This window comes from Cheilinus undulatus, linkage group 8 (genome assembly GCF_018320785.1).
Source record: "Cheilinus undulatus linkage group 8, ASM1832078v1, whole genome shotgun sequence".
NCBI lineage: Eukaryota > Metazoa > Chordata > Actinopteri > Labriformes > Labridae > Cheilinus > Cheilinus undulatus.
The window spans coordinates 28,854,135-28,870,818 of NC_054872.1; the positions used below are offsets into that span (position 1 = coordinate 28,854,135).

The following is a 16,684-nucleotide window of genomic DNA, read 5'->3' on the forward strand; positions in this document are numbered from 1 at the left end:
AGGGGTGGAGTCAGATAGCTCGTGAACATTTAAAGCCACAGATACAGAAACAGCTATTCTGAGCAGGGCTGAAACAGAGGAGTTTATAAACATGCAAAAATCCAATACTGGAGTGTTTTTTCAGCAACAAACTTTACAGGAATATTTTCTGGGATCTCTGAGAACATTATAAACTTGTCTTAAAGGGGTAAAATATGTGACCTTTAAATCTGTCCTGTGGCTCTTTTGCTCCATGTCATTTTCAGTTCCCCAAATTTCAATGAAATTACCTGAAAATTTCAGCACAACCCCCCATCAAATGTTCGAATCAAACTCTTAAACTATACAAAGATACACCAAAAACTGCAGAAATTTCATTGCTGAATTTATCGCTATGTTGTAGGAAAGCCAAAATGTAAGGTCCTCTCTAAAGCTAGCCTGATAAACTGCGCAATTTGTGGGATATCTAGTCTCAGTTTATTTTTTAAATGTGATGTCTGTAGCGCCAGTTGTGACAGAAAACGGGGCCGACCCACAGGCGTTAGAAAACAGAAATATACGGTCCAAATGTGAGCTTGTTAGTTCCTCTGTAGAGTCCAGACCAGTGCCATTGACAAGACAATTAAACGCAAATATTAAAAGGCTCTGGAACAGACCACAGCAGAGTCATACACTTTCAGCCAATCAGAGCCGTGTCCGCGGGTCATATGATACCGCTTCGTTATGTCATCATCTTGCGACGGTCTTTGACAGAATGGTCCATGTGAACAGGTTTTAACCAAAGTTATCGTTAAATATCGGTGAGTTATTTGTCCTCTTGATTGTTTTTGTTGTCATGAATCCATTTACCTGTTACCTCTGCAAATAAAACTGTAGACAGGAGGAGGAGCGAGGCTCTGTTGTTTAGCGGTGTTTCATTTTTACTCTTGTTCACCGCGACAAGGTCAGGATTGACATGTTACATGACAGCCTAAGATCTGCTTTGCTGCTCCGGTTTCTTTCAGTTTTTATAATCACAACGTGATTATTATGTTAGTTATGTGACAGTCAACGCTGCAGATATGGCTAATAATACTGTGTGACATAACCTTGGTGCATGATAGCTACTGTGCCTGCGTTATGGTTACACAATCAGTACCCCCTTTTATAACTGTACTCTCACAAATACCTTAGTATTATGTTTCATTAAAGTTCTAGAGTTGAATATTGAATTACATTTGTAAAATGGAGATTCAGTTCATATAGGTATGTCAAAATTGTGAAACGTTGTTTACAACACGACGGATTTATAACGACACACCCTCCTTTATTTTAACGATTTTCTAATTATTTTATTGTTTTTTTAATCTGTATGCCTCTATTAAAGTAGCAACTGCTCTTCCCGGGTTAAGCACATACAAACAAAATTCAACACAAATAACAGTATCAAAGGGCCATGGAAATGGAAAATCATTGTTAAAGCAACAGGAATGATAAAACATAATGACAGCTAAAATACAAACCATGAAGACAAAGATAAAATAACTGCAAAGATTATTTCTCAAATTCCCTCACATTATCTATCTAATCTTTAAAATACAGTTCGATATAACAATGAGTATTAATGTTTGGTTTTAAACCATGCAAACAGTGAATTATCGATAGCATAACACAGATGCACTCTACTGGTCAGACATCAGGACTCCCCATTACCTCCTTATGAGGAATCACGATGGAAAAAGAAACATCAATCACTCAAATATGTGATTCAGATTATTGCAGTTTGAACACTAAATGGAACAAAACCTGAAAAAAGTAAAGGATCGATCAAGCATGTTTAAAAAGTACATCATTACAGAAGAACACGCATGCAAACGTTGCAATTTCCCAAGATAGTTTAGTTGTCTTTTTTAGGAATGTCATAAATGCCTTGGAAAAACTTTCTTTGTTATACGTGGAAAAGGATATAAATAAGTTGGTCTTCTGGAAAGAAAAACCCAAAATTACTCACCATCACAGGAAAACCTAAAAAAAAGGATGGATGCAGTGTCCTCTTGGGGCTAGGCACATCATAGACATTTTTGACACATCTAATTTCCTGACACGTATTCACAACTCACTGGAAACAGCTTTGAAGCCCATGTTTGGGTCCCAAATCACCACTTGAGAACCACTAACATAAAGGCTTACTAAGATAACCAAGATATTCTACTTTTCTTTATTGGAATTGTTTGAGCAAAAACCTATTGGGAGAGTTTCTGCGACATTTCATGTCAAAAACAGTTTACTTGTTAAATTTGCGATATCTGACTAAAAAACAGTCCTTATTCTCATACCTCTATACTTAACAGTTCGATAGCTTGAATTCTTGTGACAGGAAGTGAAAAACAACCTCTAGTGACACTGATATCAAACCATTTACCTCTGAAACACATTTGACTAAAAAGTTGTCTTTGAAATTTTGTCATTGTTATATTTTGGGAAAAAAAGATTTTCCTCTACCAATGACCTGCCTAAAGTTCTAAATATTTTGGTGATCTTGGCCTGGGAGGGAAAATGTCTTTTTTTTTTTTTTTTTTCAATATCCAATATGCTCAAAAAACCTTTTTATCCAATATGAAAACCAGAAAAAAAAATGTTTGATTCTACTCTAAATGATAGATGTAATCCTTTTTCTTTAAATACAGACATTCAATAATGAAAACTTAATTGATTACGTTAGATTATATGCACATTATATGCAAAATGCATTTTTACATTATTGTTAAAAAATACATTTTGTTCTTGTTGTATAGTAGCCGTTTAACCAAGTGTTATTGTGCCGTTTTTAGAGCTCCAAACACTGTAACAACCTGCTGACATACATTAAGCTCTGGAAACCTAAATAAAATGGTGCCCTTTTTAATGGAGCTTATACTTTCAAACAATTGATTTATTGTTTGCATTACAGGTTTGTAGGGTGGATCATTGAAACAAATCTGACAAAGAGCTAAATCCTCTCAAGAAGAAATGACTCTAACTTTATTTCAGACTTAAACTAAAGTCTGACAGTAAACTTTAATGAATGAGGATGAAATAAAGATCTTTAGCTGAAGAAGGTCTATGGTAGCTGCATAAACTCAATCAGTTTCATTCTCTCTATCAGATGTCAATATTGGCAGAAACATTCCACTCCCATGATTCCAATAATGAACTATTTTAAGTTTTATCTTGTGATACCAATAACACCATGCTGATTATATCGTGCATTCCTTACTTAAGCTCCTCTGTCACAATTTAGTGCCAGACACTACTCTGGACTTGTTGCAGTATTTCTGTTATTTTATGCCAAAGTATTTACGCTTGCCTCTAGCAGACAGTCCTGTGGCATTCAGTTGCATTCAAGTCTCCCATCAGATCAGTGTTACCTGGCAGTGTTTCAAACACTTTCAGTCATACAAAACTGTTAATTCAGACACACACTATTGACCATGGTGGCCTAGAACAGCACCTGGTTTGACATCTGGTTAATGCACTTGTAACTGCAAAGCTTTGACACTAAGCAACGCAAGTTTGACATTCTGCTATCATGTCAGTCTTAGTTCATTGCTGAAATGTTTCTTTAAACCTGACACTGTCTTTCTAACCTTCAGCTGAACTCTCTACTGCCCCTCTGCAAGTTGAACATGAGATGGTGACCCTGACTACCCAGTTGTGAGAACCTTTTTCTTTCCTCCCCTACCTGTGGGCTCTGTCTTGTCTCTGAGGCCTGATGGCCAGCCGCCTCTTAGGCAGGTATGCCCGTCTGTTCTGCAGGGCCTCCTCCCAGGCTCCAGCTGCTACTGCTGCTGCCCGCCTGCCTCTAGCTGTGGTTGAGCCTGCAGAGGTGCAGAGAGCTCAGGGCTGGCCATGGGTCACAGAGAGGTTAATGTGTGAAGGAAGGACAGTTCCTAAGGACGAAAAACACCTAGACACGCCTGCACGCACGCAGCTGGATGAGTTGGTGGAAAAGGCAGAAGATCCAGAAAGCATCCTGCTGGCATGGGCGGAGTATGGAGGAAGTAGTCAACAGGCTGCTAATGCTCTAGTAAAATGGGCTCAGTTGGTACAAAAGACAAATAGAGATTTTAAGAAACAAGCACCAGACATGATGACAGATCCAAGGCTACTGAACATAATCAACACTGTCGCTCAGGCGGTAAGGAAGCCAGACCCAGAGGAGAGTATCTGTGCCCACCTAATATCCATAGCATTCCTAATGTATTTCATGTGTTTAACTTCCAGGTGAATAAAGTGTGGAACAGCAGCCTAGTGTCTGTCTTGCGAGCTCTCTGGATCATACATACCCCCAGCACTGAGCCAGTGCTCAGTTCTGTCCAGAATGAGGTCCTGTGGAGAATCCGCAGGCTATCCTGCAAACACCTGACCTTCCTTGTAGAATGGGGAGCAAACAGGAAAGCTGTGCAGGATGTGAACATAGTGAACACTGCATTGAAACAGTTGGAACTGCGCTGGACTGAAATCGATGACACTAAAACTGTCACTAGTCTCATCATGAAAGGACATCGAATGTCACCTACCCTGTTAGAAAAACTGGAGGACAAGGTAAGGGAATCAAAAATGCATGTTAGCATGTGAAACAAAGTAAGAATAGCAGTAAACATGTCAGGACTTAATCACAAACTGAAAACTATTTCCTTCTGAAGGCAGAATTGACAGATAATAACACAAGACCTTTTGAAGTGTGTTAAACAATATAAAGCGAATGTGAATTTAAACTATTGTACCACCTATTTATCCTTCTATCTTTCAGGCTTTGGAGCTGGCTGAGAGCTTCTCAGTGGATGATATTCGTAAAGTTTGTCTATCTCTGGCCTCTCAGAAACACAGATCTGTCCCGCTGCTGAGAGCTCTGTCCTACTACCTACTGCAGAAACCTTCAGCAGACTTCACCACCTCTCTGATCCTGGATATGGCCTTTGTATATGGTATTTGCACTTATTATGTCTTTATACTGCTAGGATATTTACATTAAGCAGGGCTAAGGTGCTTGTTAAATTAAAGTCTTATTTTCCGACACTCTGTGATTGTTGAATGTAGGATTGTGCAGTATTCTTTTCTTGATGCTGTCCTACTTTCCCTAAATTTTACCGGGGTATATGGTACCACCGCCAGGTGTTTAAAAGCCACGTCATACCAGCACTCGTTGGCGTGCATGTGCAAGCACAGTGAGACGAACGTGCACCTCTATAGTGCTTCTTTTAATCCATTTTATCAAAATGCTTTGAGTCTAAAAAAAACCCACGATTATAAGGCAATGTTTACAGGAGCACTGAAAGTGATGTGTAGTTGAAGCTTTGCTCTTATGCTTTAATTAAACTTGAAGACATAAGTTCCATCAGGACAGAAGAGCAGATGAAGTTTCACCCTCTTTCCTCTCTCATCTGAGGCTCATACAGTACATGTGCTCTTTTCCTCCCTCTTCCTTCCCTTCCTCCCAGAAGTTATATGAGAAATGATAATCAACTGTCTCATATAGGATCTTGGAATGTGAAGTCATGTTCCATCTGTTTGTAAAGAGATAAAGATTGGACTTAAATATCAGCCTATTTAGTTCGTAAATATCAGGCTATTTATTTCGTCCTGCCACAAGCTCACTATCTGTTATAGAATAATTTAATGGCTAAATTAAGCAAAAAGCACTGATAAACGCCATCTATATGTCACATAAAAATAGGCAAAAGTAAGTTTAAACATTTTTTAAAACCTTCGATGATTTTAATTGTGCCTGGTGTGGCTGCTGCAGGTTACAGGTGCTGCACCTGTGGATATTAATATACTTCACAGTTTCTCATTACTTATCTACACCCAGAAAGAAGAATTCAAATGTTTTTAAACTCACACTGTGGTGGAGCACATTAAAGTAAACGGCACAAGTTTAATAATTTTGATTTTAGAGAATAGCATCGTGGTGCCAGAGCTGTACTAAGCTATGGCGTATAAGTATCTATGCACTGGTACATATGTGCACGTTTTTTTTTTTCCCAAATTGGCCCAACATCATTAAGAGGAGTTCTTTCATTACTGTTACAGCATCTTCACTCACAGACAGTGGTGCTGCTGGTTAAAAAGACACATTTTCTTAAGGCTTTTGTTATAAATGTGCGCATATTACTCATCGCCGTCGTCATGACGGTAATTAATGCATACCGTGGCTATTTTTTAATACCCCAGGATATGATATTACTGTATTACCGCCTGTTCCTAGTTGAGTGGTCATCAGAGAAACTCTGACTGTTCACAGACTGTTTTATTTTTGTAGTTATCCTACATTTTGAACTTTTCATATAAGATTATCTTAGTCTTTAAAGTCCAGAGTGGAAATACACCCCAGAGAATCAGAGAAAAATAAACTAGTCCACAGAAAGTTAGTCAATTTCCATTTGTACAGACGTTTAACTCCCTTATGTGAGAACTTGCTTTTTTCTCATCTTTTAACATATTTAATGTTTTTCTAAAAGGAATATTTATTTACTTGATCACACTGTTTTCCATACTCAGTCCTTATGAGCATTACATTTCTTATGAAAGGTTGCAACAGATTAAGGCCTGAGTCCATGGTTGCTATTTTTTGCTCATACACACCCTTTGCCATTAGTTGCACTAACAGCACTCTCATTTGAAAAAGCTAACTTTTGGAGTAGCACCATGCTCGTCAATGTCACGCTCTCATTACTGGCCAACTAAGGTCAAGAATGGACGGGTAACTTGATGCATACTGCTAACTGTGACAAATTTGTCTTAACTCCTCTCCAGGGAAGTTGAACTTCAACCAGACTCAGGTTTTTCAGCGAATGGCAGCAGAGTTATTACCTAGAGTTCCTGAGCTCATCTCTCTTGATGTCACACGCTGTGCTAAGTCATTCGGCTTCCTCAAGTGGCTCCACTTGCCTCTTTTTGAGGCCTTTGCCGAGGTCAGTCGCACAGTTTTTTTTTTTTAGGTGTAACTTCAGTGAATTAAAAAAATGCTTAATTTCCCTTTAATCGTAACTTAGTATCATATTTTCCTCTTCCATTGTGTAACTTTGTATTTTTTTCCCCCAGCACTACACAGTCAACAGTAAGGAGTACAGCACTCTTCAGCTTTGTAATCTACTCATGACATTCGCCAGACTTAACTTTCAGCCCAGCAAAGGAGAAGAGTTTTATACTAAGGTACTGATGGCACCAAAGGTCGTCTGTTGACTTTATATGTGGCTTTTACTTCTATTCTAAAAGTATTCTCAATGCTTGCCTTTTTGCAAAGGTTCACTCTGTGCTGGAGGACTCTCTCTCAGGCCTGGAGCCCTTCTTGCAGACAGATGTAGTTTGGGCTCTGTGTGTGCTACAGCAGGCTAAGCCTCATTACCTCATTCCACTTACTCAGCAGAGCCACCTTACTAAACTATCAGGTAAGAGACAGTGCTGTTAGCATTCATTCTCTTCCAGTAAACTGCTGGTTCCAGTATTTGGTAAGAATAGCCTCCTCTGAGGTGTTTTCCCATGGTTTTCCTGAGGCAAAAAGAAAATGTGAGTGAGGCCTCAATAGAAAACCTTTAAAAAGTCCCCTTAACTGAAGGGAGTCCACTGACCATCACATTCTTAGCAAAGAGACAGAGAGCGAAAGGTTTTCGACAGATACAGTCATGGACGAAAGTATTGGCACCCCTGGAATTTTTCCAGAAAATACACCATTTCTCCCAGAAATTGTTGCAATTACAAATGTTTTTGGTATACATTTGTTTACTGCCTTTATGTGCACTGGAACAACACAAAAAATCTGAAGAAAAATGACAAAATTGACATAATTTTACACAAAACTCAAAAAATGGACAAAATTATTGGCACCCTCAACTTAATATTTGGTTGCACACCCTTGGAAAAAATAACTGAAACCAATTGCTTCCTTGAACCATCAACAAGCTTCTTACACCTCTCAGCTGGAATTTTGGACCACTCTTCTTTTGCCAACTGCTCCAGGTCTCTCAGATTTGAAGGGTGCTTCTTGCAACTGCAGTTTTGAGATCTCTTCATAGGTGTTCAATGGGATTTAGATCCAGACTCATTGCTGGCCACTTCAGAACTCTCCAGCGCTTTGTCTCCAGCCATTTCTTGGTGCTTTTTGAGGTATGTTTGGGGTCATTGTCCTGCTGGAACACCCATGACCTCTGACGCAGACCCAGCTTTCTGACACTAGGCCCTACATTGCGGCCAAAAATTTTTTGATAGTCTCATCTGTCCTCAAAATGTTCTCCCAGAAGGATTGAGGCTTACTCGGGTACATTTTTGCAAACTCCAGTCTGGCTTTCTTATGTCTCTTTGTCAGCAGTGGGGTTCTCCTTGGGTCTCCTGCCATAGCACTTCATCTCATTCAGATTACGACGTATGGTCCAATCTGACACTTTTGCTCCCTCAGTCTGCAGGACAGCCTGAATTTGTGTGGAAGTTGGCTGAGGATGTTTATCCACCATTCCAGCTATCCTGCGTTGCATTCTTTTGTCAATTTTTCTCTTCCATCCTTGTCCAGGGAGATTAGCCACAGTTCCATGGGTTATAAACTTCTTGATTATATTACGCACAGTGGACAAAGGACTTTCAAGATCTCTGGAGATGGTCTTGAAACCTTGAGATTCTTCATATTTTTCTACAATTTGGCTTCTTAAGTCCTCAGACAATTCTCGGCTCTTCTCCATGCTTGGTGTGACACACACAGGCACACAACACAAAGGTTGAGTCAACTTTTATACACTCTAACTGGCTTCAGGTGTGATTTTTATAGTGCCTGCACCTGTTACTGCCACAGGTGAGTTTAAATGAGCATCACATGCTTGAAATAAAATGATTTACCCACAGTTTTAAAAAGGTGCCCATGATTTTGTCCAGCCCATTTTTTGAGTTTTGTGTAAAATTATGTCAATTTTGTCTTTTTTCTTCAGATTTTTGAGTTGTTCCAATGCACATAAAGGCAGTAAACACATGTATACCAAAAACATTTGTAATTGCAACAATTTCTGGGAGAAATGGTGTATTTTCTGGAAAAATTCCAGGGGTGCCAGTACTTTCATCCATGACTGTATCTTCTGGTATTATGTCAGTCACAAAAAAAGGGACATGTTAATTACTGGTGATAGTGCACCTTTGTGTTTTCCATACCTTAATCCATTCAGGTTATTCTTGTGAATGTGATGTCTAAAGAATCTTTTGTTGGGTTTGCAAAAATTTCTACTCTTAAATGAACTGATTAGATTTAGAGGTGAGAGGGCATGGTCACTGCCTCCTTTTCTACCCCTTATTGCTGAACCTTATATCTTAACACTTTGAGGTATTTTCTTCAAACTTTGCTCAAACATCCGCTTTGACACATGGATGGATGGATTACATTTCAGAAGTCAATGGTCATTGAGGTGAAGGGGCCCTCCCCAGTAAAAATTTCTTTACTATGTCAATACCTGTGTATTGGATCAGCAGCATTGGTGCTAACATCATGGCTAACAGCTTCCTTTGTTTGAAGATGATAAAAGATTTTATTGGGTCAAATGTTAACAGTTTAATTGTGCCACTTTTTAACACCTTTACTTCAATTTTTACACCCATTTTTGCCTTTTTAACCAAATTTGCCAATTTGTGCCATGTTTAACCCAATTTTGCCACTTTTTTGTCACTGTTAGCTGACTTATGACACTTGTTTGCCACTATGTGTCTTCTTGCCAATCTTAACATATTTCAACCATTTTAAACACTTCTTTTGCCACGTTTAACTCATTTTTCCATGTTTTTTTTTTTACCACTCTTAACCTTGTTTTTGCCATTTTTTGCCACTATTAGCATTTTGCTACTTTAAACATCTTTATGCTAATATTTACACTTTTAATGCATGTAACCTTTTTCTGTCACTTAAGGTCTAATATTTGCACATTTTTTTTCCATTTTTAACCTTTTTGCCTGTTTTTTTGCCATTATTAGCCTGTTTGCCCCATGTTTTCCATTTTTTGCAGCTTTTAAACCATTTCCACCATTTTTGCGATCCTATTATAAGAAAAGGGGTTTACATCTTCAAAAAGGCTTTATTGATCCATTTTACAATGGATCATGAACCCCCTAATCTCGCAGAAAGTTCTCCCCTTCATCCCATCTTATGGGCAGCCTTGCCCACCACCATATTGTCACTGTTCGGTAGTTGTGTATACTTCCGAATAATAGCCAGAACGTACTTCTAATTTAGTTCAGGTTCATGTTTTCATTTATAATTTCCCTTATTTTTAAAGGAAAATGCAACGAGTCGAGTGCCACCACATAAAAACCATGTAAAACATGGTGCTGGGGGTTTTAGAAAGAGATTATAAAATAAGTTTACATAATTAGAGAAATAAACAAAAAGAGAAAATGGTATAGAGGTAAAAGAAATGAGAGAAAAAAACAATCTTGTTTATTAAAGTGAATATTAGTGTTTTTCAAATTCTTTACCATGCAGGTTTACCCCTAGCCCCTGGGCAGATTTAAAACTTGAGTGATTTGCTGTGGTATACAAAAATAATATGTTCATTCTAGTTGAAAATTCTGATCGGCTATATTGCAGGTTGAGGGCTGCCTGTCAAAATATTTTTACTCAGTAGGGGGCAGTGCAACACCAGTAAGTTTCCAGGCAGATGGTCATATAAATCCAGCTCTGTTACAAAATTGAAACACGGAATGAAATACTGACACATTCCTGTAAATGTTTTGAAAGGAACAATTAGCTATTAATAACTATTTGGAGTGTTAATACTCATTTCTCTCTGTGATATTTTCTTTCTGTAGAGGGCAGTGCAGCTCGAGTGGAGAACTATCAGCTAAAGATCCTCCACATTGCTGCTACACTCCTCTTAGAGCATCCAGATGTCTCCGATTCTCACTCCTCCCTGAGTGCACTCTCGGTCCCGTCCAGAAGCTCCCCGCTCTCCCCCTTGCAGAGCGGTCTGAGGGAGACTCTACAGAGTTTAGTAGGTGGGAGAGCAGAGACACTTCGCACCGGGGTCGACACTGTGTATGGATGGACTATTGGTAAGATGGCCAAGGTGGTCCTTAATGCTGAAATTATACTTATTTAACACCGTTTGCTGTTTTTTATCACTAGAGGTTCATAAGACTTAAAGCATCATTTATCCAATTTTCCCCTGTAAACGGTTTTACAGAGAGTCATAGGGTCCCTTTTTTAAACATGGGAGTTAACCAACATGTAGCATGAATAAGACCCTTGCATATGAAGAAATTAAACACAGCTATGGTCCATCAAGGGAAACAAATCACTAAGAGAGGAGGGAATAAAATGTGCATTTCCTTTTTTTTAAAGTCATCAGTCTTCCAGTGGCAAGGTCATTTATTTTTCAGCCTTAGTTCAGTAAGAAGTATTCATAGCTTTCATGTGACCTCTCACACTTACAGAAACACCCTCTGGTGGGCAAGAATGGCTTTCCACTGCTATACATGAGGGAGAAGTTGACAGCCACTCATGTGATTTAACCATTCTTTAAATTGTTTAAATGAGAGACAGTGATTAATGAATTAACAAGTCAAAACTCCAAGGCACTCTCTTCAGACATTAAAATACCTTTATTTTCTTGGAGTACCGTTAAAAACCCACTTTGTCGGGTTTCAGCTTCAAATCTTCATCAAGAAGTCAAAAAAAAACATAAGCTAGGAAGCAGTAGATTCTTTTGAAGTGGTATTCTACCAATAGGAACATGCCACTCAGGCATACAAGTGACAGCCTAGAGAGGGTGTCACCAGCAGAATTATGCCTAAAAAACTGAGGTATAATCACTCACCTAAAAGCTATTTACTTATATGTACATGAACAAGGTTTACAAACAGTGAAAGAAAACTGTATCACTGGGTATACATCATCACTACAACTGACATCAGTCTTTCCCTCATCACCTCCAACAGTGCCTCTAGCCTTAATAGCTACATTATAACAGCATCAGTTGTCATTACTTTTATTTCTAAAGGATTGTTCAGTTATAAGGACAGTTAGCAAAATGTTGATAAAACATCAAACCAATGTAATAAAATACAAAACAAGCAAAAAAAAAATAAAATAAAGTTAGTATTATTGGTTGCATATTTTGCCTTTTCTTATAGCCCACATCTATAACCATCTATAACCACATGCCCTATGGCCATAAAAAATGTAAATAAATGTAGTGCATCATAATTAATACAACCCCAATTCCAAAAAAAGTTGGGGCACTGTGTAAAATGTAAATAATAACAGAATGCAGTGATTTTAAAATCTCTTAAACCCATATTTTATTCACAGTAGAACATAAACAACATGTCAGATGTTGAATCTGAGATATTTTACCATTCCAGAAAAAATTTTAGCTCAATTTGAATTTTATGGCAGCAACACATCTCGGGACAGGGCGATGTTTAGATAGATACTTTACTGATCCCGAAGGAAATTCAAGAATTCAAGTTTGCTGTTATGTAGCATCCCCTCCTCTTTTAACAAGTCTGTAAACATCTTGGATGTGAGGAGACCAGTCGCTGGAGTTTTAGGAGAGGAATGTTGTTCCGTTCTTGTCTGATGTACCAGAACAATGAACAGCTGCAACTGTCTTAAGCACTTTGTGCTCTCCAGGTCTTTATGATGGTCATGTGACTGAAAGCTATGAATTGAGTCCTGAGGATTTTCAGGTCAAGAAGCCATATCTGTTTGCTAACAGGTTAATACTCTTACCAGAGACATAGTCCGTGATTGGCTCATTCAGGTGTTTCTGTACAGATGCTGTACATTACCTTTCAGTAAAGCAAATCATATCATGGGGAGGTACATTAAAGATCCCTGTACTACACAAAAGCAGTTTATACAGCAGTTTGAATTCCATAACTTAGTAAAAAAAAAAAAAAAAGAAGCCAAGGTCCCCTGTTATTTAAGTTTGATAGTTCTGCTAAGTGCATTGGCTATAGAGGAACATAAGTGAAACCAATTGTATTTTTACATTGTTAAAAAATGATGAATGCTATTCTCTTTTTCTCTGTAACTTTTAAAACATAAATATGACACGCTTGGCTCCATCTTGTTTCAAACAAAGTTTAATGAACAAAACTGAGAATTTTTTACTTTCCCTGGGTGTTTTGCTAGAGGAAACTGTGCTTAAACAGTCAACAGCATCCTGCCAATCTCTTTGTAAGCTTAAAGATGAAGAAGTGTTTTGTTGTGTCATTCAGTCAAACCTTTTTTCCACCTGGCATGCCCTTCTCTTATCAGAGGGTGAGCTGGTAGTGGATTGTGACAACAAACCAGTCGACATGTCACATCTGAAAGCCCCTCATCTACCCAGTGGAGGAGGAAACCAGGCTTTACCTGCAGGGGCCCGGCGGTGAGTCATACAGGGGATTCATCCAGGCTCGGGTTGTTGAAGATTTTTTTACTGCACTTTTTTGCTCCAGTTGTCTGGAGTTATTTTTCACTCTGTTCCACTCATCTCTGTGCATTTTTGTTAGGCTTGCTTTCTTGGCTTGGGAGTTTCCAAACTTTGGCTCGAAGAGTAAAGACCTTCTGGGACGCTTCACCATGATGAAGAGACATCTCCAGCTGGCTGGCTTCATCACAGTGGAGGTAGTGAACAGGAGGAGATGGGATTACCTAGCTTTGTAGCAGTGATTGACTGTGTTGTAGTTGCTTCAAAGTAAAAGCCTTTTTAAACAGTTACCAAGTTATTTTCTCCATCTCTGCTAATAGGTTAAATTGCACATTTTTGCTCTGCATTGCAGTTTTTCTTTCACACTCACTGAAGCCAGTGTGAAAGGAGCATTCTGCATTGTGTTTACTGGCAGTAATTTTTCAACAAACCAAGGTAGCAGTGCTGCTCCTCTATCTGACAGTGAGGCTATGCAAACAATGAACCTTATACTGTAGAGTCAGGTGGGCCTCTCTGCAGACTGCGGTATAAATAGAGCTCCAGCCACAGCTCTGCCTCATCTAGGCCAATCCAAACTCTCATTCCCTCATCTAGGACAAATTTTTTCGCCTATTGTAGCATCACTTTCCTCTCAGGTTCTACAGGAAGAAAAAAAAATCATCACCTCTCTTTAAACATATGATCATAAATGGATTTAGAATTGTTTTTGTCCTGAGATGCTTTAAATGAGTATGTATTTGCCAATAAGGGGGTGAAATTTTCACAAATGCACACTTTCTGTCCTCTTCCAGGTACCGTATTATGAGTGGCTAGAGCTGAAGACAGACTGGCAGAAAGTGGCATACCTGAAGGATAAAATCGGGAAGGCTGTGGCGGAGGACATGGCCAAATGAGCCCATCAGTCTGAGCAACAAAAACTGCAGACTCAGCTAAATTAGAGCTTTCCAGCCCAAATTGGACGACAGGGAATACACACGTACGCCCACACTCACACTCAGAGTGGAGCGGCATTGCAGAAAAGCTCTCCCGTACTTTGTCAGGAAAAAAAAAATCATATTTTTGCTCTGGTTCCCTTGGCAACGTATGGGGCTTTCCCTGTTTCCATGGTGATGACTAGCGAGGGTTTTGGAGGCACACAGAAAGACAGAAATAAACACATCGACGAGCCCATCTGCAGGAATGATATGATCCACCAGAAAGAGTGACTTGTCAAAACAGAAGAACTAGATCCAATTGTTTAATATCAGAATGTGGAAACATTAAAATAACTAAATTATCTCTGTGAATGTGTGTCAACTTGTGATGGAATAAACAGTTTTAATGCTATTTTTACTATTTCTGTTTTTATTTTAATCTTCAGAAGATGCAGAATATGCCTTTTAGGATACTGAAGACATTTTGGGTTTATACATGCTGTGCAACTTTTAATAGGGCTTGAACATCAGACTGTGCTGTATTAGAGTATCAGTGGTGTGGTATTCAGAAAGAACATGTTTCATTTCACATCTATCAGCTAATGACATTCTCCTCTGGCATACTGATGTTTGTGGGTGCATCAGTATTTTTAGATACCTATTGGATCAGACTATGGAAGATTTTCAGAGGAGTCTTCAGAAAAAAAAATCACTTGATAATATGTCTACCAAATGGTGACATCATTTAGAGTCTCTCCCATCTCAGCTCCTGAGGCTTGTTACTCCCTCAGAGTAGTTACAGGTGTCTTGGTGGCCTCTCTCACTAGTCTCCTTGCATGGTCACTCAGTTTGGGAGGACAGCCTGATTCAGGCAGATTTATTAATGTGCCATATTGCTTCCATTTCTTCATGATTAATTTAACTGAACTCTTGGATGATGTTCAGTGCCTTGGATTTTTCTGTATCCGTGTCCTGTCTTATACGTTTCACTTACCCTTTTCTTTGCTGGAGTGTTCCTTTTTCTTTATGGTGTAATGGTAGCCAGGAATACTGATCAACCAGTGGCTGGACCAGTATTAAAAGTTTATTTAAAACATAAATAAAATATAGTGGTAAGGTGTGTAAAAGATGTCACAGATGTGTTGGTCCCTAATGAATCTATGCATCAATTGCCTTGTTGAACATCAACAGCATTCTTTTAAGGACGTTGCAAGTGAAGGACTCTCAGATGCACACATTGCTGACCTAGGACTGCTTACACAACACCAAGGGCAGCAGCAGCAGCATTCTGACATCAGACACTGTTAAGTGTCAGAGCGAAGAAAAACTCAAGACTGCAGGCAAGAGCCGAGCAAAGGAGACAAACTGAGCAGAGGGCAAAGGATGAAACAGATCCACAGTAGCGAGTAAGGCAATTGGGAATTACACATAGCAATGAATTGTAGCTCTGATAATGCAACAATGTAGAATCATGCTGCTTACGTCAGTCTCTCCAATATTTTAAGGCTTAATGGATTGATCGATTGATGGACTTGACAAAGAGCCCAGATTGCACTAAAAGTATTGAACTCATTGGTCATAGTATCTGCTGCATGATGTGTTTGCAGTGTGCAACCATTGTATCCAGGCGAATGAAAAGAAAATGAAGTACACTGATGGACGTTCACTTCTTAAAATGAACCCTGCATTTAAGACATTAGTATCTTTTATATGTTTGCTGCACAAACATCCTAGATTTCTTCACTTTGAAAATCTACAAAGTTACATTAACATTTTGGCTGCTGTTGTTGTTCATTGCACTTATGGTCGTGATGTCAAATGGTTACATTGTTCTTGGCGTTTCACTCTTCAAGTTTTTTCTATCATTTTAACCCAAGAGCAGTTTTAGTGAAAGATGTGGGAAGAACAATGCAACAACATGACATTGCTACCCAGAGCTCATTGCACAACAATACCAACCTACATGTACATTTATTTTTAAAATTTTCACAAAAAGTACAAACCCCAGTTCGAAATAGTTGGGAGATTTTGTACAATGTGAATAAAACCTAATGCAGTGGTTTGCAAATACTTTTCAAATTGAATACAGCCAAAAAGACAAAGATATTGAAACTCAAACTCATTTTCACTTCTTTCAACATTTCAACATTTTCTTAGCTAGTCATACATTCTGATTTTAATGCCTGCAACATGTTCTAAAAAAGGTGGGACAAGAGCAAGAAAAGACTGGAAAATAATGTCTAGACAAACATTCGAACTATTTATGAACATGTTCCTCAACATGCATTGTATTTATTTAATAAGGAAAATCTCACTGAGATTAAGAATCTCAGTTACAAGAGTTTCTTGGCCAACACAGGCAGCAGCACATTTAACATGGCATAGACA

The 16,684-nt window shown here is 38.7% G+C and overlaps 1 protein-coding gene across 1 annotated transcript; it reads left to right on the forward strand.

Annotated features, from left to right (window-relative positions):
* Positions 1 to 669: 669 nt before the first annotated feature.
* tbrg4 (transforming growth factor beta regulator 4) lies at positions 670 to 14,708 on the forward strand. The gene is made up of 11 exons (XM_041794380.1): positions 670 to 779; positions 3,591 to 4,135; positions 4,222 to 4,542; positions 4,751 to 4,925; positions 6,754 to 6,911; positions 7,042 to 7,152; positions 7,244 to 7,388; positions 10,774 to 11,016; positions 13,229 to 13,340; positions 13,465 to 13,579; positions 14,174 to 14,708. The coding sequence occupies exons 2-11, from the start codon at positions 3,710 to 3,712 to the stop codon at positions 14,273 to 14,275; spliced, it is 1,908 nt and encodes a 635-aa protein (XP_041650314.1). The 5' UTR covers positions 670 to 779; positions 3,591 to 3,709; the 3' UTR covers positions 14,276 to 14,708.
* Positions 14,709 to 16,684: the final 1,976 nt, after the last annotated feature.